The following is a 26,317-nucleotide window of genomic DNA, read 5'->3' on the forward strand; positions in this document are numbered from 1 at the left end:
AAGACCTCTATGTGTGTGTCTCTCTGTCTCTGTGTGTGTGTGTGTGTGTGTGTGTGTGTGTGTGTGTGTGTGTGTGTGTGTGTGAGAGAGATCTGTGCTACAGGTCATATATATATATATATATATATACATATATATATATGATTAAATATATAATCATACATATGATTAAATATATAATATGATTAGTATATATGGGAGTGTATTTTAATCTAGGAAATTTTAATTTAAAGTTTAGTTCCAGAGATCAAGATATAGGTAAGTGGGAAAATGTGTGCTTAAGGTGCAAAAGGTTCCAAGCGCAATCCTCAGCAGTGAAATAAATAGACAAAGTTCAACTCTAAGTAGACAAAGCCATTTAGGATACTAATAGGTAGTAGTGAATATTGATTATGACATCCATGATATTGAGAATAACCTAGAAGACAAGCCACTAGGTATGTTTATGAAGGAATTTGCAGAGTTTTAACCAAAATGAGAACTACCCTCCGTGTGAGCAGATCCATCCCATGGCCTGCAGTGATGCACTGGATAAAAGGAGAATGTGGGATGAGCTGCAGCACCCGTGGTTCTCTTTCCTGACTTCACACGCAATGTGACCAGCTTCCTCTGGTCCCTGCTGCTGCTACACCTTTCCCACCAGGATGGATGAAACCTCAAACTGTCAGTCAGAATAAACCCTTCCTTCAGGAAGTCGCTTTTCCAGGTAGTTTGACACAGATAATGAGTAGCTGGCCACAGACTAACAGTTACTGGTTTATAGGTCAGATAATGCTGAGAGTATGAGTCCAGAAGAAAAGAGAAATTACATTTTATTTTAAGAGCAGAACTACATTTTGTAAAATGAGGAATGTTAACTCAACAATGCAAAACAAGCTTTTAATATTTTTGTAATCCTTTGAAATCTTAAAACTTGTACATTAAAATAATGAGTTTGAAAATGTTTAATAACAGAAAATATAGGACTTGAATAATTATTTCATTGCTCCAACTTTGCAGTTTTGTCTGCGGTAGCAAGTGCAGCTGTTAGAGAATGCAAAATTAAATATTCAGCTTATTCTAAGCACCTTAAGTGAAGCACAACAAAAAAGATCTATGGAACAGTATAAAAATATATGAGAATAAGTCAGGTGTGGTGGTATGTGCCTTTAATCCCTGCATGCAGGAAACAGAAGCAGGCTGATCTCTCTGACGTCCAGGGCAGCAGGACTGTAGAGAGAGTCTATCTCCAAAAGCGTAGGAGAAGAAATGTCAATAGTTAAAGTTAATAAGTGAGAGCAAAGAAGAAGAAACGGGGTAATAATATAACAAAAGTTATGATGGGGAGTGGAAGAGGAGAAGAGGAATACAGGAAGAAAGAGAAGAACAATGAGGAGAAGAGGAAGAGGAGATAGCAAAGTGGGTAAGAAAGAGGAGAAATATATTATCAACAACAGGAAAAATTACAGTCAGATCACTAAAAATAATGAGGAGAAATGAATGACATTTAGGAACAAATGGAAATATCTCATGTGGTATCTGTATGTGGAGCCCAGCTGCCAGTGTCCTCTCCTGATGCTTTCCCCAAGTAGCTCCCCAGTCTCTAGAGAGTGCTCTTGCATACTGAAGGGTTGTCCTACTTCAAAGACCCTTCTGATACTTCACCTGGCCCTGGGTGTATTCCACATCTGTATCACGTAATGGGCTGTAATTCAGGGCCCATTCTGTCCCATCATCTGTTCACTTCAGTAGGGTTCTGTAAAATTTTCCTTCTCTCCATCTTTAGCTCTTCATGGCTCCACCAGGCCTTAGTCAGCATCAGCAACAGAGCAAGTAGGACCAGCCCTGCCACAGCTATCCTGATGGAATTCCCCAAGGTGCAATTCTGAAAAACGGGACCTTTGGAAGAAACAGAAAACTTCACATGTAGGCCAGCAGCTCAGCCGCCGTACAGGAGCTGCAGAATGAAAGTGCTTCCCCGTCAACCTCGGCAGAATGCTTTCGGTCCATGTCTTCCATTATCCCTGCATCATCGCGAGCTCCTTAGGGACTCTGTCCTTTATTGCCCCGTCGCCACTGCAATCTTCCACTGAACCTCCCTGCTACAGTAGTGAGTGCCCTTTAGTGTGCCTTTGCCAGGAGACTGTTAGGAACTCACATTCCCCAAGAACACCAGTCTCACCTGAGACTGAAAAACCCTGGATTGTGAGGCTATGATACTGCTGAATGAAGAACAGAAAGACTGCAATTAAGACTGACCCCAAATTTATCTACTTTGAGATGAGATTTTCGCTGGAATTGCACCCTGCTTTCTTCTCTCTCTCTTTCCTTGGCTACATTAATCCACCCTTCTCTCGTGTATTCTGGGGACATAGGGAAGATTATAATGCACAGTTTCAAATAATTTCCCTTCTGAGTATTCAGGACTCCTCTCTCTGTCCGTTCATAAAATGAAATTAAAACAGAAAGCCTCTTGGAACTCCAGTGTTAAGACATGAATGAGAGTCAGGCTGGGGTAAACTGTGGAGGATGCTCAAGAGAAAATCTTAGAGTGGAGGCCAGATGAGGAAAGAAAGGAGTCACAGACCCAAGAATTAGCCAAATGGAAGGAATCTTGAAGTGCTGTTTGTCCTCGGGTCCGCTGAAGGACATGTAGGAATTCCGCCATTCGGTCCAATGACCAATTGGATGGAGGGGTTTGGGACCTTATGAACGTGGTTTTCTGTTATACGTGACACCTTAAAAATGGTGACCCAAGGGTCTCACGCTCTCTTGGGTGATCAGAGCAGGAGCAAGCTGTGGAGAAACGTGACTTGCAGTTTCGGTTCATCACCCTTAGGTGCAATGGCAGGATGGTGGTGGCATCTCAGCTCTGTTCTGTGTCATGGGTATATTTTATTGATTCCATTCTTTAACAAATCTCACCTGGCCCCCACATCAGTGTCCTGCTTTACAGACTTCATGGGCCCCCTTCCCCAGCTCCCCTAGCAACTTAACATTCCTGGTACTTACCTAGTTTAAGATCAAAAGGACATGAAGAGCCAGGGTCATCGGGAGCTGAGAGGCAGAGAGGGAGGGAAGGTGAGCACTGGAGTGTCCTACAGCAGTTTCCAGCCCATCTCTTTCTTCTGGGCTTTCTCTGAGAACTGAGTATTTAATGCATTTATAAAGTCACATTTCTGAAAGGACACCCACTGACACTTCCCAACACTGTATGCTTGTGGTCTACTTTTCAAGTCTAATTCTACCGTTTTCATCCTCCTGAGTGATAATTTATTGTGAGAATTCTGGCATTGTGATAGGTTGGGCAATAAGATCATACACCAGATAAGACCAAAAAAAAATAATACATGACCCCCAAATATAGAATTTATTAGCATTGCTCTTGTTTTTACTACTTTATCTTACCTTCTTCATAAATCGATAGGTAAACAGCATACTGGGGATTTTCTGTAGCACACTTACATGTCAATGAATTTCCCTACAGAAGTATGAGATACCATTTTTGGAACTAGTTAAGATACTATCTACTGTCACCATCATTATCCAGCATTATATTTAAGCATAAAAGCTATTTATGTATTTTAAATGTCATTGCTGTATTTTAAAACTATTAATTTTGTAATGCTGTGTGTCACACCGGCACTGTTGACAACACATGTCAGGCAGATGTTCGACAAATGAGCTATCTCCAAGCTCACTAGGTGTTACTGTTTGTGTAATATTTCACAATGAGGGTGTGTGTCATTTCTTCTCATGGGCTGTGCTGATCTCTGTGTTTCTCCAATGTTATACTTTGTGTGGCCAAAATGCTATTTATTGTATGTTTATTTGGCATCTAAAAATACCTTTCTCTGCTTTCCATATTCTCTAGCCTTCTTTTAGAACCATTCACCATCATGTCTTCCTTTTTCTTTGGCTCTGGGATCTGCTTTTCAGAATCATTTTGTCTCTCACTCTCATTGTCAGCCATTCCCTCTGATCACACTTCACTTTCTCTCTCAGTTTTCTTTCTATGTTCATAGTCTCTGTCTCTGTCTCTGTCTCTGTCTCTCTCTCTCTCTCTCTCTCTCTCACACACACACACACACACACACACACTCCTGACTTATCTGTGATGTGGGGGGTAGGGGTGCACTTTAGAGATGCAGAGAACTCAGTCACACAGGGATTGGTGTCCTTTTCTTCACCCAGGAATGTGATTTTCTGGCACTAACTATGGCTCAACACCATGAAAGAAAGCAGTGTCAAACTAAACACAGCGTTTGTTCCTGGCAACTACACCAAGGTCTTGGGACCCATGTTGAGCCAGCTCCCCTGTAATGAAATTCAGGTGTAGGGCATGTCTAGCATTTTCTGGAAGAGAATATGATGAACTAAAATGGTAATCCAACTTGGAACTGTACAGGCTTATTAACAAGGTCAGGATTGAATAACCATCTGTTTGATGCATGAGTGTCTATAATTATGTCATTTTTTTGCCTTAAGCTCTTTCTGTTGCTGTGATGAAACAGCATGACCAAAAAGCAAGTTGGGGAGGAAAGGGTTTATTTGGTTTACACTTCTGCATTGCTGTTCATCATCAAAGGAAGTCATGACAGAAACTCAAACAGGGCAGGAACCTGAAGGCAGGAGCTGATGCAGAGGCCATGGAAGGGTGCTGTTTACTGGTTTGATTCCCCTGGCTTGCTCAGCCTGCTTTCTTATAGAATCCAGGACCACCAGCCTAGGGATGGAACTACTCATAACAGGCTGAGACCTTCCCCATCAATCACTAATTTCGAAAATGCCTTATAGCTAGGTCTTATGGAGTTGTCTTCTCCACTGAGGTTTCCTTCTATTAACTCCAGTTTGTATGTCAAGCCAGCACAAGCTCCTTTCATTATTCCTCTGAACTGGCTGTATCTATGCTTTGTATATGTGTGTCCTTATATCTCCTTTTCCACTTTTGTCACTAAGTCTACCCCAAAGACTAATTCTCTCCAGAGTACCTAAAATGTATCAATTTTCTGACCTTCTGGGTCCTTCAAAACTTATAATGATCTGCTTACTGGAGAGGGTGGGGAACAAGACGAGACCCTCTCACCTTTGATCGTGATGTCCAGGGAGTCACTGGGGTCTGACCATTCATAGGGTTGGTGACTGACAGAACCATAGCATCTGTAGGTCCCAGTGTGTGCAGTAGTCACAGGAGCTATGGAGATGTTGGCCTGGTAGCCTCCATCATAAGGCTCCCCAACAAGGTACAGAGGGTCCATGCTTCGTCCCTTTCTGTGCAGAACCAGAATGAAGGTCTCAAATACAATCTCCGAGGAGCATTTCAAGGTCACTACCCCTCCTGACTTCACCAGGGGAGCTGGTAGGGCCAAGAGTGAGGGCTTTCTGTAGATTCCTAAGAACAAAGAGGCAGTGAATTTGGGAGTCATCCCACCTCAGCAAACTCTTAGACCTTAAATATGAGAGACTCTTTCTCCTTGAATCATTCCTCCCTCTCAGTATCTTTTATCATTTTGTGTCTACATTCTCCTCCACATACATTCCTGCTCTTCATGTATTTTCTTAGTTCTTTGTTTCTATTAGTACCTGACTGTTTTCACCTAGCATGTCCTAGGAATGTGTCTATTGCATCCATCTCCATTAGACCACTTTCCCACTTTGTATCATGAATGAAGAGAAGTAACCTGGAAGGCTGCACCTTAGACTGTTTTGGGTTTCTTTTAGCTTGTTTCATGCTCTTTTTGAAAAAGCGTAATCAATATCAGGGTGTGAAGATTAGTAAAAAACAAATGAGAGGAGGTTCCCGAATGTTCTCTCTATCCAGTTCTAAAAAGGGTTCTCTGCCATGTCTGAACCCTCTCTGAGTTCCAGTATCACAAAGAGTCCCTAGTCTGGATATGGGAGCATTGGGCAGTCTCAACCTGTGGTAGTTTCAGCATCCTCATCTTCCTGATATCAGTATATCCCTACCCTTCCCTCTTTGGCTTTGTCAATGTGTCCTTGACTTGTGTATCTGTATTAGATCCCAGTTGCTGCTGTGACAAATGATCACAAGTAGGCAGCTTAAATTGAATACAGGTATACTACTCTCTGGTTCTGGGTGTCAGAAGTCTGAAATAGACACTACTGGCATAAGTTAGGTGTCTTTAGGGCCGTCTTCCTTCATGAAAGTCTAGAGGAGAATTCAGTTCTTTTCTCCTCCAAGTTTCTAGAAGTTTGTAATTCCTTTTCCCATAGACGTTTTCTCCATCTTCATAGCTGGCTCTACATAATCTCTCTTACAGTTCACTGCACTGACCTTCAAACACCACCTGCTAACTTCTCTTCCTCTGATTGAGGCTGTTTGGGTTATAAGGTATTGTCTGTGCTCTCAGGGCTAACTGGGAAGACCCAGACTTCTACATTTTACCTCAATTTCCCTTCTATATGTATCCGTCCATTTTATCTTAATCTAAAACATATCTGATGTTGGATACCTCACTCATGAAAACTGATTAGGGTGAAAGTTTTAGAGGCTGGGGGTCAAAGAGAGGCAACCCATCTGCTTATCCTCTGATAAAGTATAATATGCCACAGATGGCAGAGGAGCAGAGAGGGAGGCAGCAAGTCACAAAGGGTAGCAGGCACTTTGCGTGATCTTGACCAGGGTTGGGACTATAGAGATGGCTGAGAAGCAATGGTTGCTCTTCAATAGGAAATGAACTCATTTCCCAGAACCCACACGGCAACTCATAACTGCCTGTAATTCCAGTTACAAGAGATTCAATGCCCTTTTCTGGCCTCTGAGGAGTCCAGAAACAAACATCTGTGCATATACATAAAATAAAAAGGGAAATAACAAGGTCCCATGAGAGCCTTATTAACTTCTGGGGGCATCTGGTACTAGTGCCACCTCTTAAACATAACTATGCACCAACACCTCCTCACTAGGGGACATGCTGTCAGCACATAGAACTTTACAACACAAACCATAGCCACACTTTTGAGCTATAGGATGTAAATATTCAGTTTCCAGGTACTAGTGGGAAGGTGACAACTGATGAGTATTGTCCTGTGCCCCTCAGTTCTGAGTCCCCTTATTTAATTACCCATAACCGGAAGCTCTGGGAGGTGTCTACCCCCTCTTCTGATAGAACTCCCACTGACAGTTCCTGTAGAAACATTAGGATGAGAAATATTGGGCAAGGAACCACCCCTCTGGACAAGGAGCCCTCTTACCGGTGACCACAATCTCCAGGCTATCACTCAGTGCTGATGATCCATGAGGAGATTCAGAGTAAAATCCCTGGCATCTGTAGATCCCTGCATGTGCTGTGGTCACAGGGCCTATCACAAAGCTCTGCTGGGAGCTGAAGTTCTGCATCTGGAGGATGCGACCCCTCTGTTCCTTGAACAGTCTGAACATTTCAAACCCAAGCTCAGACTGACAGTACAGAGTCACATGCTCTCTGATGGGAACGATAGGGCTTGGCCAGGCAGACAGGAAGGGCTTTTTAGATTCCACTGTTGGGGAGAAGGAGACCAGATTTAGAGAAGAAAACAGAGAAGTCCCTCCCCAATGTGTTCAGCAACCCTTCTCCTTTCCATGTTCCCAAGGTTCTTCCTGGCCAGTTGTGCCCAGCACTATGCATTAGGACCGCCCACCACACAAGCATGCTTTCCTCTAACAAAAGGTGGTCCGAGAATTTTGAGCAAGTACTTCATAAAGAACTCAATACTTTCAACAAAATAGTATCTTCTATATATAAAAATAAGATGCAGAACAAGGTCTTAGTTGAGAACCCAATATTATCATTCTGCTAAATGGACATAGTATTAGAATGACTACTACTGACTTATTTGTATACTCAGTAGATCACAGAATCTCTCACCTCTCTTCAGGTAAGCCTCTCTTTGTAGTAGATGGCAATCAACACAAGCACCACCCGCCAAAAAACACAAATAAACAAACAAACAAACAAATGAAAAACTGGTCGACAAGTAAAGAACTAAGGACTTCAGCATTCTCAGCCCCAAACTAGAAATTTATATATCACCCCAAGACTCAGGGACCTTTGTGAAATAGGGGACAGAAAGATTGTAAGAGCCATAGATGGTGGCTAACTTCAAGAAAAGAGAGTTTTACAAGCACAGGAAGGTAGATGCACATATGAACTCAAAGGGATTGGGACAGCATGCATAAAACCTGGGCAAACTTCAGCCACACAGAATCCTGGGACAAACAGGGGAAGGCAGGCATGAAATGCTACCACTAGCTGAGGAGATATTAGCATTTGATGGCTGCTGGAAGAGGAAGAGTCAATTTTCTTTTAATGATATAATGCTTGGCAGTCTGACCAACCCCAACACTAGCACACACTGGTATTGTTGGAGAAAGAAAAAAGGAACTAATCTCAGAGTTGGGTGGTAAATGATTGGAGGGTTAAGTGGATGTTAAGAGGAGTAAATATTTTCAAAATACATGATGTGAAATTTTCAAAGAAGTAATAAATTTTTTTGAGACAGGGTCTCTCTAGACAGCCCTAGATGTTCTGAAACTCACTATGTAGACAGAGATAGCCTCAAACTCACAGAGATCTTCCTGTCTCTGCCCCTCAAGTCCTGAGAATAAAAACATGTACCACCACCACACCTGACTTATAAAAAATATTTTTTAAAAAAAAGTCAGAACAGACATCGGATTCTATATGAATAAAATGATATTGGTAAATATGAGAAAATCATTAAACAACAGTCTACATCACACATTCATGGGGCATAATGCCAGATTCTTCCACCTCTTCTGGCACAATAGCAGCTGTACTCTGTGTGTGCCACCATCATGGAGCTGCTGGGAGGCCTGTGATCCCTTCTGGTCCTGAGAAGGGGCTGCTGTTCCCAGCTGTGCTTCCTTACTTACTCTGCCTACTCCCATAAGACACCTTGCTTTCTTCCATGCCCCTCTATTTCCCTGTACAGCTTAATTTAGTGAGTGGCAAAATTGTTGGGTGTGTGTGAGCTATCACAGGCAAGGTCTTCAGGGACCCCACTTTCCAGTTCAACAGAGATTCACTCACAGGATTTCCCACATTCAACCCATGAGCTGTGTGCCTCTTACCCTCCTGTTACAGGAACATTCTATTTGGTTTGGCAAACAGACTCACCAACTTGTGCCCAGATCCCTTGAACCCAGACGAACCCTGCAAAGAAAGATTCATGATAGTTGATCCATGTCCTCACAATGCCTGATTTCCATTCCTCTTGCCTCTTACAGGTCTGCAAGCCTCTGAAGTCATACCTGTTGTGTGAAGATCAACCAACCCTCCAATGCCCATCCACTTGGGCATTCTTCTCTATACATACCGAGTCTCCTGGACTACTATTTCCACCCTGGTGTTCCATCCCATTCATTCCCAGGACTCACCAGAACACACCACACTGAGAAACGTGAGCGCCATTGTACTGCTTGAGCTGACTGGGGGCAGTGCACCAGCAAAAGCACACAGGATGTTGTGGGCTGAACAGCTTATCTGATTTATCAGTTGGCCACAGCATTAAGGTTCTCATGCCAATGGGCTTCTATTGCCCTGTAGGCGACTAAGAAAGGAAGATGGTTTGCATTACAGCTCTTTCCTGGCAGAGTTTACCGTGGCAGTAACTGGAACACATTTTAGACCTAATACATGTTCTGAAGGATTCAATAGAATAATTGCATTGAAATATATAAAATGTATATATTTTGTTGTTTTCACCTAATGTTCAACTCTCCTTCATAGTCTTTTAAATATCAGATAAATGATTATTATTATTATTATTATTACTATTTTACAACAATAGCAATGATTTTCCATGCTGATATCTCTAATATTTGGTTCAAATTATAAGCATCTGATTCCCAGGATGACAATGTATGTATTTATGATCATAAAATTCACCTGTAAAGAAAATAACCAGAAATGCTATCTTGAAATCCATAGCATGATTTGAAATTTGTTTTATGAGTAACTAAAAAACATCTAAACTCTGCCATGGGTGGCAATGCATCACTTTAATCTCAGAACTCTGGAGGCAGGGACAGGTGAGTTTGAATTTGAGGCCAGATTGGTCTACAGAGTGAGTTCCAGGACAGCCAATGCTGCATAGTGTGACCTTGGCTCAAAAAAAATACAAGTTCATTATTCTGGGTTTTTTTCTGCTGTACCTGAGAATTGGATACACTCATGTAATGTATCCATTCCCCTCCTCCAATTCTTCCTCTGTTCTCACCGCCGAAAGGACTATATATGTCTTAGAGAAAAATAATCAACAGTTTGATTCATTATTCTTCCTTTTTCTTCCTCTCCTTCTCTTCCCATATCAGTCACTACTCTCCCCCTTCTCTCTATTTCTCTATTTAAATTATACACGAATATTCAGCTATCACTTAATATAGTGCTATGGAAAATAAACATTTCAACCATCAGTTGCAAATGTCCCTAGTCACAGTTGTTTCACTTCCTCCACTTGTGTGGCTCCTTCTATTGACTTTTCCTTCCCCTGTCTTTCTCCATTATCCTATGATTAATCACCTGTCTTTTTTCCTCCTCGGGGTTCTTGAAGTCACTTTTTAAAACATGTTATTTATTTACATAATCATTTGTTTATGTGCATGAGTGTGTTGCCTGTGTATCTGCATATGCACCACATATGTCCAGTGTAAAGGGAGGCCAGACAATAGTGTTGGATCTTCCAGAACTGGAGTTACAGATGGTTGTGATCTACAAAATGGGTCCTAGGAACTGAACCCAGGTTCAGTTCTTCAAGACAGCAAATGCTCTTAACTGTAGAGAGAGTTTCCCAGTCTCATAATCTTAACTCTGCCTTTTTCTCCTTTCACTCATACCCACAGTTAAGTGTAGTGGCTTAAATGAGAATAGGCCCGTAGGCTCTATGTCTGAGTCTTGATGCCCAGTTGGTGGAACTGTTTGGGAAGGATTACAAGGTGTGGCCTCGTTGGAGGAGGTGTATCACTGGGGTGAGCTTTGAGTTTTTGAAAGACTCTTGTTATTTCCAGTGCTCTGGCATGGTTGTGGATCACGATGTGAGCTCTCAGCTGTTCTTTTGCTCTGCTGCCATAAACTATAATCCTTTGAAACCATAAACCAAATTAAATGTTTACTTTTATAAGGAAGAAGAGAGACAGCGTTTATGGCTTCCAAAAATTTTAATAATTCACCACATAAGCAGGTCACTGATTGATCAGGGCTGCAGGACAAGGACTTAGGAGCAGGGGCAGAAGTGGGGTTCCTAGGCATAAAATTTTCTAACATTTGTTTCCAAGTTACAGTCATGACTTTTACCAATCAGGATTTAGAGATTAGGGGCTTCCTTGAATGTTCCATCATTGCTAACTGATATACAACGCAAGACTTTCAGTGCAACCAATCAGATTCATTTGTTCCTTCTGTGGTTTAGGAACAGTTGTAATGGTCCTAAAGAACTAAAGATGCGTAACAACTATTTCTTTGGTTTAGGCATGAGGTTGGCCAACCACTGGAAAGTTCTCCACTAGGGTTTGGGAACCTGAACTTTATTTCATCCTGCAGGTAAAATGGAGTTTGAAGTCAAAATGGCAGTACTCAGGCCAAGGTGTTTTTGCCTGCTTCCTTCACGTTGTATTTATCACATAGAAAAGTAACTAAGACAGAAACAAATGTCTTATGGTTCCACAGTATTATCAGAGTTGATTTTTTTAATTATTGACATTGAAAGAGCTTGTTATTACTTGTTTGTAAATTGGCTATTACTGTATTTTCATAATTAACCTACTCTTTCCTCTTTTATTTTTCATTTTAAGAAATAGATTTGGCCCGGTGGTGGTGGTGCACGCCTTTAATCCCAGCACTAGGGAGGCAGGGGTGGGCGGATCTTTGTGAGTTCGAGGCCAGCCTGGTCTACAGAGTGAGTTCCAGGAAAGGTGCAAAGCTACACAGAGAAACCCTGTCTCGAAAAACAAAAGAAAAAAAAAAGAAATAGATTATTCCTGCAGAAGAGGGGGAGGAAGGGTTGTAGGAGCCAGAGGGGTGAAGAACACTACAAGAAAACCCACAGAATCAACTAACCTGGGCTCATAGGGGCTCACAGAGACTGAACCAACAGCCAAGGAGCATGCATGGATCTGACCTAGGTCCTCTGCATATATGCTATGGTTGTGTAGTTTGGTCTTCTTGTATGACTCCTAACAGTAGGAGAGGAGGGGGGAGAGCTGTCTCTGACTCTTTTATCAGTTTTGGAGACCTTTTGCCTCACAGCCTTAATATGAGGGGAGGTGCCCAATCTTATTGCAACTTGATATGCCATGTTTGGTTAATATCCCTGGGAGGTCTACCCTCTTCTGAAGGGAAACAGAGAAGGGTGGATGGGGGAAATGGGAGATGGGGAAGGGCTGGAAAGGGGCTAGGAGGGGAGGAGGGAGGGGAAACTGGGGCCAAGATGTAATATATAAAAGAAGAATAAATAAACAAGAAAAAGAAATTGATTCTTTTCACATATAATATATACGGATTACAATTTCCTCTGCCTATATTCCTCCCAGTCCCTCCCTAAGCTCCCCTCCCATCTGGATCCACCCCAATTCTATAGCTCATTAGAAAACAAACAGGCATGGCCACATAGCCACCAGAATCATTCCCACCTAAGTGGCCATTCCTTCCACCCAGAGCCAGGATGCCATCCAGGCCCAAGCTGCTGCTAAGGACCATGTCTGGGTCCATGGCCCAGCTGCTGCTGGGGTCTGTGTTGATATCTGTGAATTGTGTCATCTCAGGAGGCTTTGGGAACCATGCAAGATGAAATCAGAGGGTCATGCTGAGCTGGCCCTGTTCTTCGCTGCCCTGAGAAAGCTGGCCTTGCCTCTTGCTGCACACTAGAGCAAGAGAACTGGCCCCTGAACTAAGGAAAGATGGTCCCCACCCCTCACCACAGGTGAGGCGAACCTACCCTGAGGGCATGGACATAGGGGAGTTGACTCTGCCCCTTCACCCGAGGTGAGTGGCCCCAGTGGCTTGGACTGAGCAGCTTGGCTACTACCCAGGCTCACAGCCTGGCCTTGGGTTGACCCACACCAGTTAGCATCTACCCCATCTAGGACCTGCTGGAGCTCTGTGGAACAATACCCACGGGAGCTCCAAGACTTGGGGCAATCACAGAATACTCCAGAAGAGTTCTGGTGAGGATCCAGTGATGATGGTGTACCAGAAACCAGAGACCTTGAACCTTTGAACGATGAACATTTGCCAGTAAAGCTGATGGGAAAAGAGGTTATACTATATCTCACATGGCTCCTAATGCCACCAGGGTGAATGAAGAGGTGTAGAGGCAGGAAAAAAAAGCAAAGAGATGTTTCTGTTGTTGTGGGGTTTGTTTTGTTTTGGGTTTGGGGTTTGTTTTGTTTTTGCTTTTGTTTGCTTGTTTGCTTACTTTGTTTTGTTTTATTTTGGGGGATTCAGCAAGGATGAGGAGAGGATATTGGGGGACCAGGAGGTGAGCGGAAATGGGGTGCATGATGTGACACTACCAAAGAGTCAATAAAGAAGTTAAATTAAAAAAATATATAAAAAGAAAACAAACAGGCCTCTAAGGGATTAATATATTATAAATAATATAAAATATTTTTAAAACTAACACATTGGACTAGACCAAAACAAACAGAAGGAAAAGAGCCCAAGAAATTACACAAGAAACAGATACCTAGAAACCCACTCATTCACATACCCAGGAATCTCATCAAAACACTAAATTAGAAGCCATAATATATATACAAAGTACCTGGACAGGCTCTGTGCATGCTGCGTCAGTCTTTGTGACACGGTCAATAAGACAAAAAGACAGCCTACAGAATGGGAAAAGGTCTTCACCAACCCCACATCTGACAGAGGACTGATATCCAGAATATATAAGGAACTCAAGAAATTAGACATCAAAATGACCAACAAACCAATTAAGAAATGGGCTATAGAACTAAACAGAGAATTCTCAACAGAAGAAACTCAAATGGCTGAAAGACATTTAAGGAATTGCTCAACATCCCTAATCATCAGGGAAATGCAAATCAAAACAACTCTGAGATACCACCTTACGCCTGTCAGAATGGCTAAGATCAAAAACACTGAAGACACCTTATGCTGGAGAGGATGTGGAACTAGGGGAACTCTCCTCCACTGCTGGTGGGAATGCAAGCTTTTATGCCAATATCATGTGGTTTTGTTACTGTAGCTCAGCAGTACAGCTTAAAATCAGGGATGGTGATACCTCCATCAGGTCTTTTGCTATTCAGGATTGTTTTAGATATGGTGGAGTTTTGTTTTGTTTTCCATATGAGGTAGAGAACTGTCCTTTCAAGGTTTGCAAAAAAACTGTGTTGGAATTGTGATGGGGATTGCATTGAATCTGTAGATTGATTTGTTTCTGAAGTCCATTTGTCATTTATATATAGGAGAGCTACTAATTTCTGAGAGTTTATTTTGTATCCAGCTATTTTGCTGAAAGTGTTTATCAATTGTAGGAGCCCTGCTGGAAATCTCAAGGTCACTTATGTGTACTATCATATCATCTACAAATAAAGATACTTTAACATCTTCCTTTCCAACTGTATACCCTTGATAACCTTTGGTTGTCTTATTGCTATAGAATTCAAGTTCTTTATTGAATAGGTATGGAGAGAGTAGACAACTTTCAGATGTTAGTGGAGTAGCTTTGAGCTTCTCTCCATTTAAGTTGATGTTGGCTATGGGTTTGTTGTAAACTTGTTGAGGTATGCCTCTTGTATGCCTAATTTCTCCAGGACTTTTATCATGAAAGGTTGTTGGATTTTGTTAAAGCCTTTTCTGCAACTAATATAATTATTATGTGGTTGATATCTTTCATTTTGTTTATATGGTGAATTATAATTATTGATTTAGGTATGTTAAACCATTCCTAAATCTCTGGGATGAAACCTATTTGACATAGTGGATGATATTTTGATGTGTTCTTGGATTCAGTTTGGAAGTATTTTGTTGATTATTTTCTAATCAATGTTCATAAGGGAAATTGTTCTGTAATTCTCTTTATTTGCTGAGTCTTTAGGTAGTTTGGATATTAAGGTAGCTATGGTCTCATAAAATAAATTAGGCAACATTCCTTCTGTTTCTATATTGTGGAATAATTTGAGGAGTATTCACAATAACTCTTCTTTGAAATTATGGTAGAATTCTGTACTTAAATTATCTGTCTCTGGGCTTTTGTGGCAGGACTTGTAATGACTGCTTTTATTTGACTAGTAGTCATATGTTAAAATTGAAAATCTTGGGTGGAGAGATGGCTCAGTGGTTAAGAGCACTGGCTGTTCTTCCAGAGGACCCGGGTTTAATTCCCAGCATCCACATGGCAGCTCACGACTGTCTGTAACTCCAGTTTCAGGAGATCTGACACTGTCACACAGACATACATGGGGACAAAACACCAACACACATAAAATAAGAATAAATTCTTTTAAAAAAATTGAAAATCTGATCATGATTTAACTTTGGCAAGTGATATATATTGAGATAATTACTGATTTTTTTTTTTTTTAGATTTTCCAATTTGAGTACAGATTTTTAAAGAATGTCCTTATGATTCTCAGTATTTCCTTGGTGTCTGTTATTATGTCCCTTTTTTCATTTCTAATTTCTACCTTTTAGTTAATTTGATTACGGGTTTGTCTACCTTACTGATTTTCTCAAAGAACTAACTCTTTGTTTCATTGATTTCTTTTATTTTTGTTGTTGCTTTTTCTATTTCTATTGATTTCCCTCTGAGTTCTTGCTGTCCATTCCCTTCAAGTGTGATTTCTTCTTTTTCTTGTGGAGTTTCAGGTGTTTTGCTAAGTGCATGAGATCTCTCCAGACTTTTATGGAAGCACCCGGTGCTATGAACTTGCCTTTGAAAACACTCTTCATTGTGTTCCATAACTCTGACTACGTTGTATCATTTTCATTCAGTTCCAGAAAGTATTTCATTTCTTTCTTAATTTCTGTCCTGACCCATCTCTCATTCAGTAGAGAACTGTTTGGTTTCCATGACTTTGTAGGCTTTCTGTTGTTTCTGTTGTTGATATACAGCTATAATTAGTGGTAGGTAGATAGGCTGCAGGGTGTTGTTTCAATTTTCTTATATCCGTTGAGGCCTGCTTTGTGTCTAATTATGTTGCCAGTTTTGAATAAGGTTCCATGAAGTGCTGAGAAGAAGGAATATTTTTGTGTGTTTTGATGAAATGTTCTGTAAATATCAGTTAGGTCCTTTTGTTTATAACATGTGTTAGCTCCAACATTACTCTGTTTAGGTTTTGTCTGGATGGCCTTTCTGTTGTCAAAAGTGGGTTTTTTTTTGAGACAAGGTTTCTCTGTGTGTAGCCCTGGCTGTCCTGGAACTCACTCTGTAGATCAGGCTGGCCTCGAACTCACAGAGATTCACCTGCCTCTGCCAAATGTTGGGATTAAATGCATGCACCACCACACCAGGCTTTTTTTTTAATCCTGGCGTGATTGGACACTGAACAGCATGGGACTTGAACATCAGTCAGTGCTCTTAATCGCTGAGCCATCTCTCTCTCTACTCTTTTTAAGAGGTCAGGTACTAAGGCAAGAAGCACCTCCTCCTTAGGGCATATAGCCCAGGGTCATGGGCAGAGCAAATACCACTAGAGCAAAACGTGTTTCTAGGTATTGGGAACTGAGACAAGAACGTGGATGGGCTGGGGGGCGGGCTCAGAGGCTCTACAAGAGGGAGAAAAACATGGTGTTCCACCAAGATCTGCTTAGTTCCCTGGAAACAGGTTCAGAGATTGAGGAGAGGTCACAGTAGGTAGTCTGCTCCAGAACTATGAATGAGGCTGGGGCATTAATTTGGAGGAAAAGAAGCAAAGTGAAGATCTGAAGCTTGCCTACTTGCTTCTCTGTCAGGATTTGTTGGTGGATTTCCAGAGAGTGCCTGCTAGATTTGGGGCCTTTGATGACAGGATGAATGGGGAATAATTTTAGGGGAGAAAGGTTGTGTCATCCACTGGATATAGGAGCTAAGAGGAGTGAGAGCTGGGAATGAGACAAGGAGACTAGATTTGGAGGAGAGAAGGGGAGGTAAAGATCTGCAGTTAGCCTTCTTCCTTCCCTGGCTGGGGTGCAAGACAAGTCTTGCAACTCTCATAAAAGAAATTCTTAATTGGAGGCTTGCTTACAGTTTCAGAGGGTTAGTCCATGATCATCATGGCAGAGATTGTAGCAGCAGGCAGGCATGATGTTAGAGAAGCAGCTGAGATCTCACATCTGATCCATAAGTTTCTGGCAGAAAGACAGTGGGCCTGGCGTGGGTTTTTGAAGCCCCAAATCCCACCCCCACTGACACACCTCCTCCAACAAGGCCCCACCAGCTAATCCTTCCCAAACAGTTCCACTAACTGATCATTCTAACATGGAAGTCCATATTGGGCATTCGCGTTTAAATTATCACATCAGGAAATAGCAGGAAATACACCTCCTTTCTTCCTCAGCCTGTCACTTCCCAGTGAGAATGACAAGAGGCTGGTCATCTTAGAGCCTCTCTGTGGACCCTCCTTCGTTCCTTTAGCCCATACCTCCACACATCATTGTGGTGTCATTATCATGTCCTGTCATCTTCTCGGCCATGGGGATGATCCATGGAAGAGGCAGATGAATGCCACAGAAAGGATACAGAGCAGCAGAGATACACTGAGCAGCTGACTGTGCAGTTCAGATGGAAACAGTTCCGGCAATCTCTTACACAGTATCTTTAAAGGTTGTGCCAAGTGCTTTCTTAACTGAGCTTTGTTAAGTGGCATGAGAGTCATTGCTAATCTGACAGTCTCTTCCGCAGACTCACACATCTCACACTGATGAAGACAGACAAGATGATAAGTAATTTAGTTTTAGTTTTCCACACCACACTATGTAGGAGAAAGGGGGACATAAGTCACAATGCCGAGTCAATATCAAATTGGCAAATAATGAGCCCACACTGGATAAAGGAGTGTTCCAAGCCTGAGCAGATGTTGGGACAGACTTGAGGGGTAATTTCTCAGCAAGGCAAAGTATCAGCTGAACTGAGAAATAAAACTGAACCGGCATGCTCTGGATCCACCTCACAGACACCCTCACATGGATTCTGGGGCTATACCTTTAAGCTCATGAAAAAATGTTCAATAAAAGAATCATGTTATATTGGTCTTTTTTTTAATGTTGTATTTTTGAGACAGGTTCTCACATAGTATATACTGGCTTCAAACTTGCTGTGTGTTTCAGATGACCCTGACATTCTTAGCCTTCCACTTTCACCTCCAGAGAGCTGGATTATGGATGATAATTTACGATGATAAAATTCCAGGGATAATGTCAAACCAAATGATATCTGCAGCATTGTCTAAGTGACGTGCGTGGATGTCCTAACATATATCTTTTTTTTTTTTTTTTTTTTTTTTTGGTTTTTCGAGACAGGGTTTCTCTGTGTAGCTTTGCGCCTTTCCTGGAGCTCACTTGGTAGCCCAGGCTGGCCTCGAACTCACAGAGATCCGCCTGCCTCTGCCTCCCGAGTGCTGGGATTAAAGGCGTGCGCCACCACCGCCCGGCCCTAACATATATCTTAATTCATAAATACATTTGCAGCTGAGTGGGCCAAGACAGGGGCACTTTTCTCAGCTTTCTACAATGAAGAATTTGCAAAGGGGTTCAATGCTGTCATTGTTTCAGGGAGGAGGTCAAAAGTATGTAACAGATCCCAATGGAGCCAGAATTAAAGACTGACATGGGTGGTAGGAACCCACCTCAAATCCTCTTGAAGAGCGACGGGTGCACTTAACCACTGAAGCGTCATTCCAGCCCATCAACAACCAGTTTTTATTAAAGTTTTATTTTATTTCATGTATGTGTTTTGTCTGCATGTTTGTCTGTGAACCACATGTGTGCCTTATGTCTGTTGAGACCAGAGGAGGGCACCAGATCCATGGAACTGGAGTTACAGAAAGTTGAGGTGCCTTTGATGTGCTAAGAATCAAACCCATATCCTCTGGGAAAACAGCCAATATTCTTAACCACTAAGCCATCTCTTAAGCTCCTCAATAATTATTATAGGACTAAGTGAATCGAGTCATGTAAACAAAAGTCAGAGAGGGCATGAATGGATTTAAAGACTCACTTATATCCAAGTATAAAAGACTCTCTTTACTCTTAAAGATGAACCAGGCAGAAATGGATCCCCAAAAGTATTTTATTCAAGTAAAATCAAGCAGAAGCATGAATATTGACACTTAGAGCATTTAAAACACTTCTAATTCAAAGCTATGGGAAGTTAAAAATTCATAATATCACAACAAAAACTATCAAGGCATCACGGGAGGTACAGTTGCTAAGGCTGGTGATAGACAACAGTTTCACAGTGCATTGCAATCCCAAACACCAGGCACAAGTGGATGAGTTAATGCCTAAACTAATCCACACTAAGAGGTGGACTTTCTATTGGGGGGGGTTCTTTTTTCAAGACAAGCCTCTCTGTGTAGTCCTGGTTGCCCTAGAACTCACTATTTGGACCAGAATATCCTTGAACACATGGGGATCTGCCTATCTCTCACTCTCGTGTGCTGAGATTAAAGGTGTTTGCCACCATGCTTGGCAGTTTTATCTTATTAGGTGTGCTCCTCCATGGAGGAGACTATATCTCCCACTCTCCGCTTTCCTTCATTGCCATAGTTCTTTACAAACACACATTTTTAAAAATTATATAATATATTACATGAAACTCACTTTACCTTAAGGACCAACATAGGCTGGAAGTTAATGGATGGAAAAAGAGTCAGAAGGCAAGAAAGACCAAGGAAGAGGGTGCAGGGGGGCTCCTGACTGTGAAATCACATGTTTAAGCAAATTCTCAAGACAAATGTCTGACTCTAAATAGAGAATATTCTCCAGCAACAGTCTAGACCCATGGAACTCATGGGCCAATATGAGCTCTTGGTCTTCTTGGACACCAAGATGAAACTCAGTCCCCTTGGTTGTGTCCTCCTGGGGTTCTGAAGCTATCTGCAGACTTTTGCTGGCTGTAGCAAGCTTCTCCAATGATTGCCCCCAGGACCAGCAAGATTACCCCAGCCAGGGCCATGCGGACACCATTCCACACCTTGTAACTCTGGAGTGGGGAGCCTGAAAGGGGAAAGACAAGAATGAGTGGTCATTCTCTGGTGGACAAGACCCAGCCTAGGAATCCTGAAACAAGAGTTACTTATATACTTTGGGGTTGGAAGCCATCATCATAGACGTCACTTGCCTGTTGTGGGAGCTGATTCTATAAGAAAATAGTAAATCTCATAGTGTCTGCCAAGGACTCAAAAGAAAGAAATGAAAAAATGTGAAGCTTCTCCTTCCCTTTGGGCTGGCCTTGGCATCCTGAGTCCTTTGCCTGACTCCCATCATTTGTGATACCCCTGTACTTCTCACTTTGGTTCTGATTGTCCTCATTCCAGCACCCTTGGATCACTGGGTGCACACCCAGGCTCTCACACAGTGAGAAATGGGTCCCGGGGGCAGATCCAACTGGAAAATTTACACATGCAAGGGATTAGACTCAGCTATAAGTCGGAAGGCCAAGTTACCCCTTTGTGTGCCTCAAATGTCCAAAGAGTAAACTGGGGATAAACTTGCCTGATATCTTTAAAACACACACACACACAGAGAGGGAGGGAGGGAGGGAGGGAGGGAGAGAGAGAGAGAGAGAGAGAGAGAGAGAGAGAGAGAGAGAGAGAGAGAGAGAGAGAGAGAGACTGCAGGGCTCTATAAAAACTGATTAGCAAAGGTGGATGCATTGGATGGTCATTGCCATCCCCTGTAACCAGGTCCCTGGCCTGGACTGGATATAAGGGAAGAGCTTGGAAATGTCATGGTCCATGGTGTCTCTGCTCTGTTCATCCACCCCTTCATCTCTGTCCACTACAGGTCTTCCATCCTCCATCTCATGTCTGAAGTCTTGCTTGGTATCATTAATATGGATGACATTAGGAAGACTGTCTTTCCTCCCTGAGGCAAGAAGCATGAGTCTTTTTAGCCTTTCCCTTAGTATTGCCCCTCCATCCATACTGTGTCAAGTGCTGAGTGTACAGTGAGGAGGACAGGATCCAACTGTCTGGGTGGGTCCCATGGGGGATTGCAGACCCACTGCATCCCTTTGCACTGACTTTCTGTACTGCTAATGGTCAGTAAGTTAGAAATGGAGTTTATACATAAAGTATTGAGGTAAGAATTTGAACCTAATGTTACTCTTCTTTTTCTCCCCACCCTTGACCTCCCTTTCCTTATATTTGCTCTCGCCTTAAACTAAATTTGAATGGTATTAATAATGTTAGAGGGATAAAGTAAGATTGGAATCTACCCAGAGTAGGGAACAAGCCCACCCAGAGTGGATACCACTGAACTTATCACATGGACACGGAGGCAGAGTTGGTAATAAGGGGTTGATGGGGGTCAGCCTGACCTCTCCCTTGTCTGGAAACACTTTCCTGCTCTGAGGCAGGATCCTCTAAAGAGTCTGTGATGTTGATATCTGTTTCCCTAATGAACACATACGACATTTCTTTATATCTTCATAGTCTTCACGGCATTGATCATATTTTAAAATTTTGTTTATTTATCTGCTAGAAATGAATACAGATACATAAACACATAGATATAAAAGCCTGAAAACCCCGGACTTAGTAAAGAGGAAAAATAATAGCAGGAAGTCAAGTTCTTTCTATTTCCACCTACAATGGTCCCTTTACTCCCATCTGCCCCCTTTCTGGGCACTTTTAATTACAGATGACCCATCTAGAATCCATAAATGGAAAGACCCTTAGCATATGGATGAAATACTTCCTCTTCCCATTTGGAAACACTTCCACAACCTAGCCAGACTTTTTCTAAGGACACCCATGGATGAGGGAGGCTCCTTTGCTGGACACAGTCAGGAAGCTCTGGATGATGGCATTATCTTGAGAGTTACTGTATCACCTAGATATTAGGGTCATGTATGTGCTCCTGAATAAACTTGATAGATGCCTCCAAGGCCTGGGTAATGTGGTCATCCCTAAACACACAGGATATTTGAGTCACAGCAGTTGAAGAGAACTGGGGAAAAGATGTTTAAACCAAGAATGACCCCATCTTTTCCTGATGTGGGCCAGACATTTGGAGCTGACCACATATAGGGAAAGGACCATCTCACTCCTAAGATTCAAAGTACAATTCAGTTCTGCTCAAAGGCCATCCCTGGACCGTGTGACATCTTCAGTGGAAAGAGACCACACCAGACAGCACATATATGGGCTCTGGTTCAGTGGAGAAGAAAGGATAGTACCATGCCAGTAAAGAGTAAAGCATTCCACTGAGGAGAGTCAGTTCCCCTTACCATGTCTGAACCCCAATCCCTAACCAGCTAGAAAAATTAGTTGTGTACTCAGTCCATTATAGAACTGAGTGTAGACAATCAAGGTGATGAGTACAGATAGAGCTTCAGAGGCCTGGGAACAAACCTGGGGTAACTTCTGTGATTGTAGCAGAGGCTGGGGTGGTGTCCTCATGAATGACCTCCAGAACCAAGGTCTCACTGCGTGGAGACCAGGTGTTCTTTACCTCATAGAGACATCTATAGTGTCCGACAGTGTCTTTACTCACTCTACCAAGGTAGAACCTGGCTTCTGTCTTAGAAGAAGAGGAGTTTATCACATCTATGATTCTGAGATTTTCCTTCTCCAGGCGGAACCGATCAAACCCAACAGGGCTCTTGCACATGATGACCACTGGTATCCCTCTAGGTAGCACATTGCCTGGTTCAGTAAAGATGTAGGGTCTGGGTAGGTGCCCTAGGAGGAAGCAGAGTGGGATTCTGTGTACAGGATGGGGACATTTTTCTCTTTTCATGTAAAGGGTGGGAAGGAAATAACACAAGACCCACATCCTTCACCACATCTGTGCTCCACTTCCCACTTGCAACACAGCACTGCTTAGTTGGTGTTTCATGAGATCCGTGGTGATATTTGAGAAGCCCAGAGTCATACTGTGCAGTTGCATGATCCTCTTTATGCTAAAGAGATGGAGCCTTGCTGGGAGAGACCTTCAAAAACTCATAAATGTCTTTGCTCTCTGGAAACTGTGCAAACACATGTTATGGTTGGAGCTGCAGTGACATCATACGTTAAAAGAGGAGTTCAATGTGGATGGCCAAGAAAACAGACTGGGAAGAAAGCTCTATCTCTGGGTATCTGCCGGTGCTATCGCAGGACCACTGTTGAAGCTTTGGCTTTAGGAGGAAGGTGACTGGCAAGGGAGGTAGGCAAAGAAGAGAACTCTTATGGCCAAGTTAGCTAGATTCTGGTTTTAATAAATGATGGTGAACATCAGAGCAAATTAAAGGAGACTTTTCATTAGCTTACATGATACCAAAGACCAAGATGAAAAAATCAGATATGTCTGGATAAGAAACCTGCAAAGTTTAGAGGATGTTGGATGAGGAGATTAAAGTGTGATCGCTATATGGCTTAAAGTGGGTTATGATCCTTCCTCAAATCCACATGACTCTCGTCTAGTGAGGTCATTGACGGCGAGGGGTTAGAATCCCACAGATATGACTCACCATCCTGCATGCGGGTCGGCTGTCCCAGGCAGATCACTGAAAGAGAAATCCCAGTGAGAAAAACATTCACTGCTCAAGTTCCTTCAGCTGGGGTCATGGGTCAGTGAATAAGGGTGGCATGAAAGCTCCAAACTCTCAATGTTGCCTCTCAATCAGGCAATCTCCTCCTGTAGGATCTTAACAAGACCAAAGGGACCTCACCATCAACCCCCCTGTACCCACTCTTTCCCCCAATTTTTATTATACACTGGAGATCTTAGGTGTCCTCCTGTTTGGCTTAGAACATTAGGCTGATGATTAGAACAAAAGATGCCTGTGGGCCTGAATGCCCCTCAGATATTTGGCCCTCCTGGGCTAGAAAGTGAATGGGATCTTAGACCTGTGTCTCCCACTCTTCCTGTTTCTCTAATCTCTCTTCATTCACATACTCACTGAGGACCAGGATGGAGATGGAATGCAACGGAAACATGGTCCAGTGTCTCAGCCTGCTCTGTGTCTGCCCTGTGGTAAGAGAACAGACCCTTCAGTCAGACAGAGTAGACTTACGGGACTATATATATATATATCAGGAAGGAAGGGGCTGAGTTCTGGATCCCATTTGAACTTCCCCAAGTGAGTTAAAGCAATTCTTGGTTTCATGTATTGATGTATTGCACAAGTAGACTGAAGCAATGTCTGTATTAAACTTATGTACTGCTGACTTGTTGTAGCTGAATATATAAATGATGCATTGTTACATAAATAATCAAAACTATCTTAATATGTTGATGGAGGGTAAAATAAGAAAGGACTGATGATGAATGAGTGATGAATCATTGGAGAGGGAGTGATGAATGGAAAGGTGAATAATGATGTATGTATGTATGAATGTGCATGTTGATGGATAGATATGATGGTGTTTGCATGGATAGCTGGATTGAGAGATGTGTGGGTGGATGAATGGAAGATGATTGATGCATGGTGGTTTGAATGAAGGATGGATGGATAGGGACAAAACCTTCCTGTCTAAACTCTAAAAATACTCATGTTTCTCATGTGATACATTTTTCTCTCTATCATGCAAAGGGAAAACTAAACATTTTATTTATGACTGAATATATTATCATACCTATCATGTTAAGTAAAAGAAGCCAGAAAGACAAGTACCACATGATTTTGTTCACTTATGTAATCAAGGAAAAAAGACATAAAAAAGTATTTGTATTATTAGGGAGAAATGGATGGGAGGGGGAATAATGAGAGCAGTGGGGTGAATATGATAAAAGTCTGTTATATGTGTGGATGAAAGCGTCATAACAAAATCCATTACTTGTATAATTAATAGGTGACAATTAAATGTATTCTTTCATCTAACACATTTGCGTATCACAGGGTTATTAGACACATGAAGAACTCATTCCTGGTTTACATTTTGTTCTCTAAGATGAGTTCCCCCTGGGTCAGTCACCTGGCCCTCCATCCTTCCCACTCATTTAACCAAAGATAGAGGCTGTGACCTGTAGCACAAATTCTAATTGGTCTTAATAAACACACAGAGTTAGATAACAGAAAGCTGAAAGATCAGAGTAGCAGAGCAGCCAGCCACTAGAAAGACTTCTTACCTCTAGGAATCCTCAGACCAAAAGGGGTGAGATCATGTCTCTGCGCATCCTCAAACTGAATGGGTTGAGCTCCTGACTCCACCCACCTTATATTCCTGTCTTGACCTCCCTAGTGCTTAGATTAAAGCTGTAAGCCACCACCACCACCACCACCTGGTTCTGTTTTTCTTTTACAATCACATGTGGCCCAGGGTGGCCTTGAATTCCTGATCTTCCTACTTCCTCCTCCCAAGTGCTGGGATTAAAGGTGGGTGCCATCACTACCTGACCCCTCTGATTAACTAGTGGCTAGCTCTGCCCTTTGATCTTCAGACAAGCTTTATTTGTTAGAGCATGCGCAAAACATCACCACAGTGACTATCAAATACCCTTATTACCAGCGGTGTGCCATTGTCTAGGGACACCAATGCACTGAGACTCGACTGAGCGTGTGCTGATGGGAAGAGCTCTTTGGACTGTCCGATTTAAAAACACCCAGATAGATCTGATGCAATGGTGGCTTCTTATCTATGACCATGCTGGGCCTCCTGCTGTCCATTTATAAAACAGAACAAGAGCTCAGTGTGTACAGCAGGGTGACCTTGTAGCTTCATCCCCCAACAACTTTGAGTCACCCATCAATTCCTTCTTTTTCTTTTTTGAGAGACTGCCTCTGCTTTCTTCCCATGGTCCTCATGTCCAAGATGCCTGAGGTCTCAGGGTTGCCACTAAGATATGAGGTCTTCTTCCACTGGTCTCAGTCCAAAGGTCTGCTGTCCCTGCTTTCTCATTTTCCTCAAACCTGGAGATACTTCTCAATAGGTGAACCTTCACTTCATCACAGTAGTACACGGGTCTGTGAGCATCTGTACCTGCCTGTAGACAGATGTCATTTCTCATTCAAGGAGCCCAGTGATGCCCTCTGGAGATCATCCCTTACATGCCTCCAGGGAACTGGGACTTGGGGCTTCAGGTGCATGCTTTTCTCCCCTGCCTACTTGAACCCGGCCAAGGTGCTCTAGCCTAGCATCACCTGTAGAGGGCACTCCAATGAGAGCACGAGGAACGTCCTCTCTGGACTTGGGAGCTGCCTGTATCTTGGCTGGAGGTTGGAGAAG

The 26,317-nt window shown here is 42.5% G+C and overlaps 2 protein-coding genes across 2 annotated transcripts; both read right to left on the minus strand.

Moving 5' to 3' along the window:
- Positions 1-968: 968 nt before the first annotated feature.
- LOC143272820 (killer cell immunoglobulin-like receptor 3DL3) lies at positions 969-9,258 on the minus strand. Its single transcript, XM_076568861.1, has 5 exons — positions 9,120-9,258; positions 7,195-7,479; positions 5,066-5,371; positions 2,992-3,036; positions 969-1,878 (listed from the first exon to the last, which is right to left on the minus strand). Exons 2-5 carry the CDS (start codon positions 7,379-7,381, stop codon positions 1,712-1,714), a joined length of 705 nt encoding a protein of 234 aa, XP_076424976.1. The 5' UTR covers positions 7,382-7,479; positions 9,120-9,258; the 3' UTR covers positions 969-1,711.
- A 10,003-nt stretch (positions 9,259-19,261) lies between these two features.
- LOC121825689 (leukocyte-associated immunoglobulin-like receptor 2) lies at positions 19,262-24,657 on the minus strand. The gene is made up of 4 exons (XM_042269137.2): positions 24,052-24,657; positions 23,620-23,655; positions 22,520-22,849; positions 19,262-20,159 (listed from the first exon to the last, which is right to left on the minus strand). Exons 1-4 carry the CDS (start codon positions 24,086-24,088, stop codon positions 19,999-20,001), a joined length of 564 nt encoding a protein of 187 aa, XP_042125071.2. The 5' UTR covers positions 24,089-24,657; the 3' UTR covers positions 19,262-19,998.
- Between the last annotated feature and the right edge of the window lie 1,660 nt (positions 24,658-26,317).

This window comes from Peromyscus maniculatus, chromosome 1 (genome assembly GCF_049852395.1).
Source record: "Peromyscus maniculatus bairdii isolate BWxNUB_F1_BW_parent chromosome 1, HU_Pman_BW_mat_3.1, whole genome shotgun sequence".
Taxonomy (NCBI): Eukaryota; Metazoa; Chordata; class Mammalia; order Rodentia; family Cricetidae; genus Peromyscus; species Peromyscus maniculatus.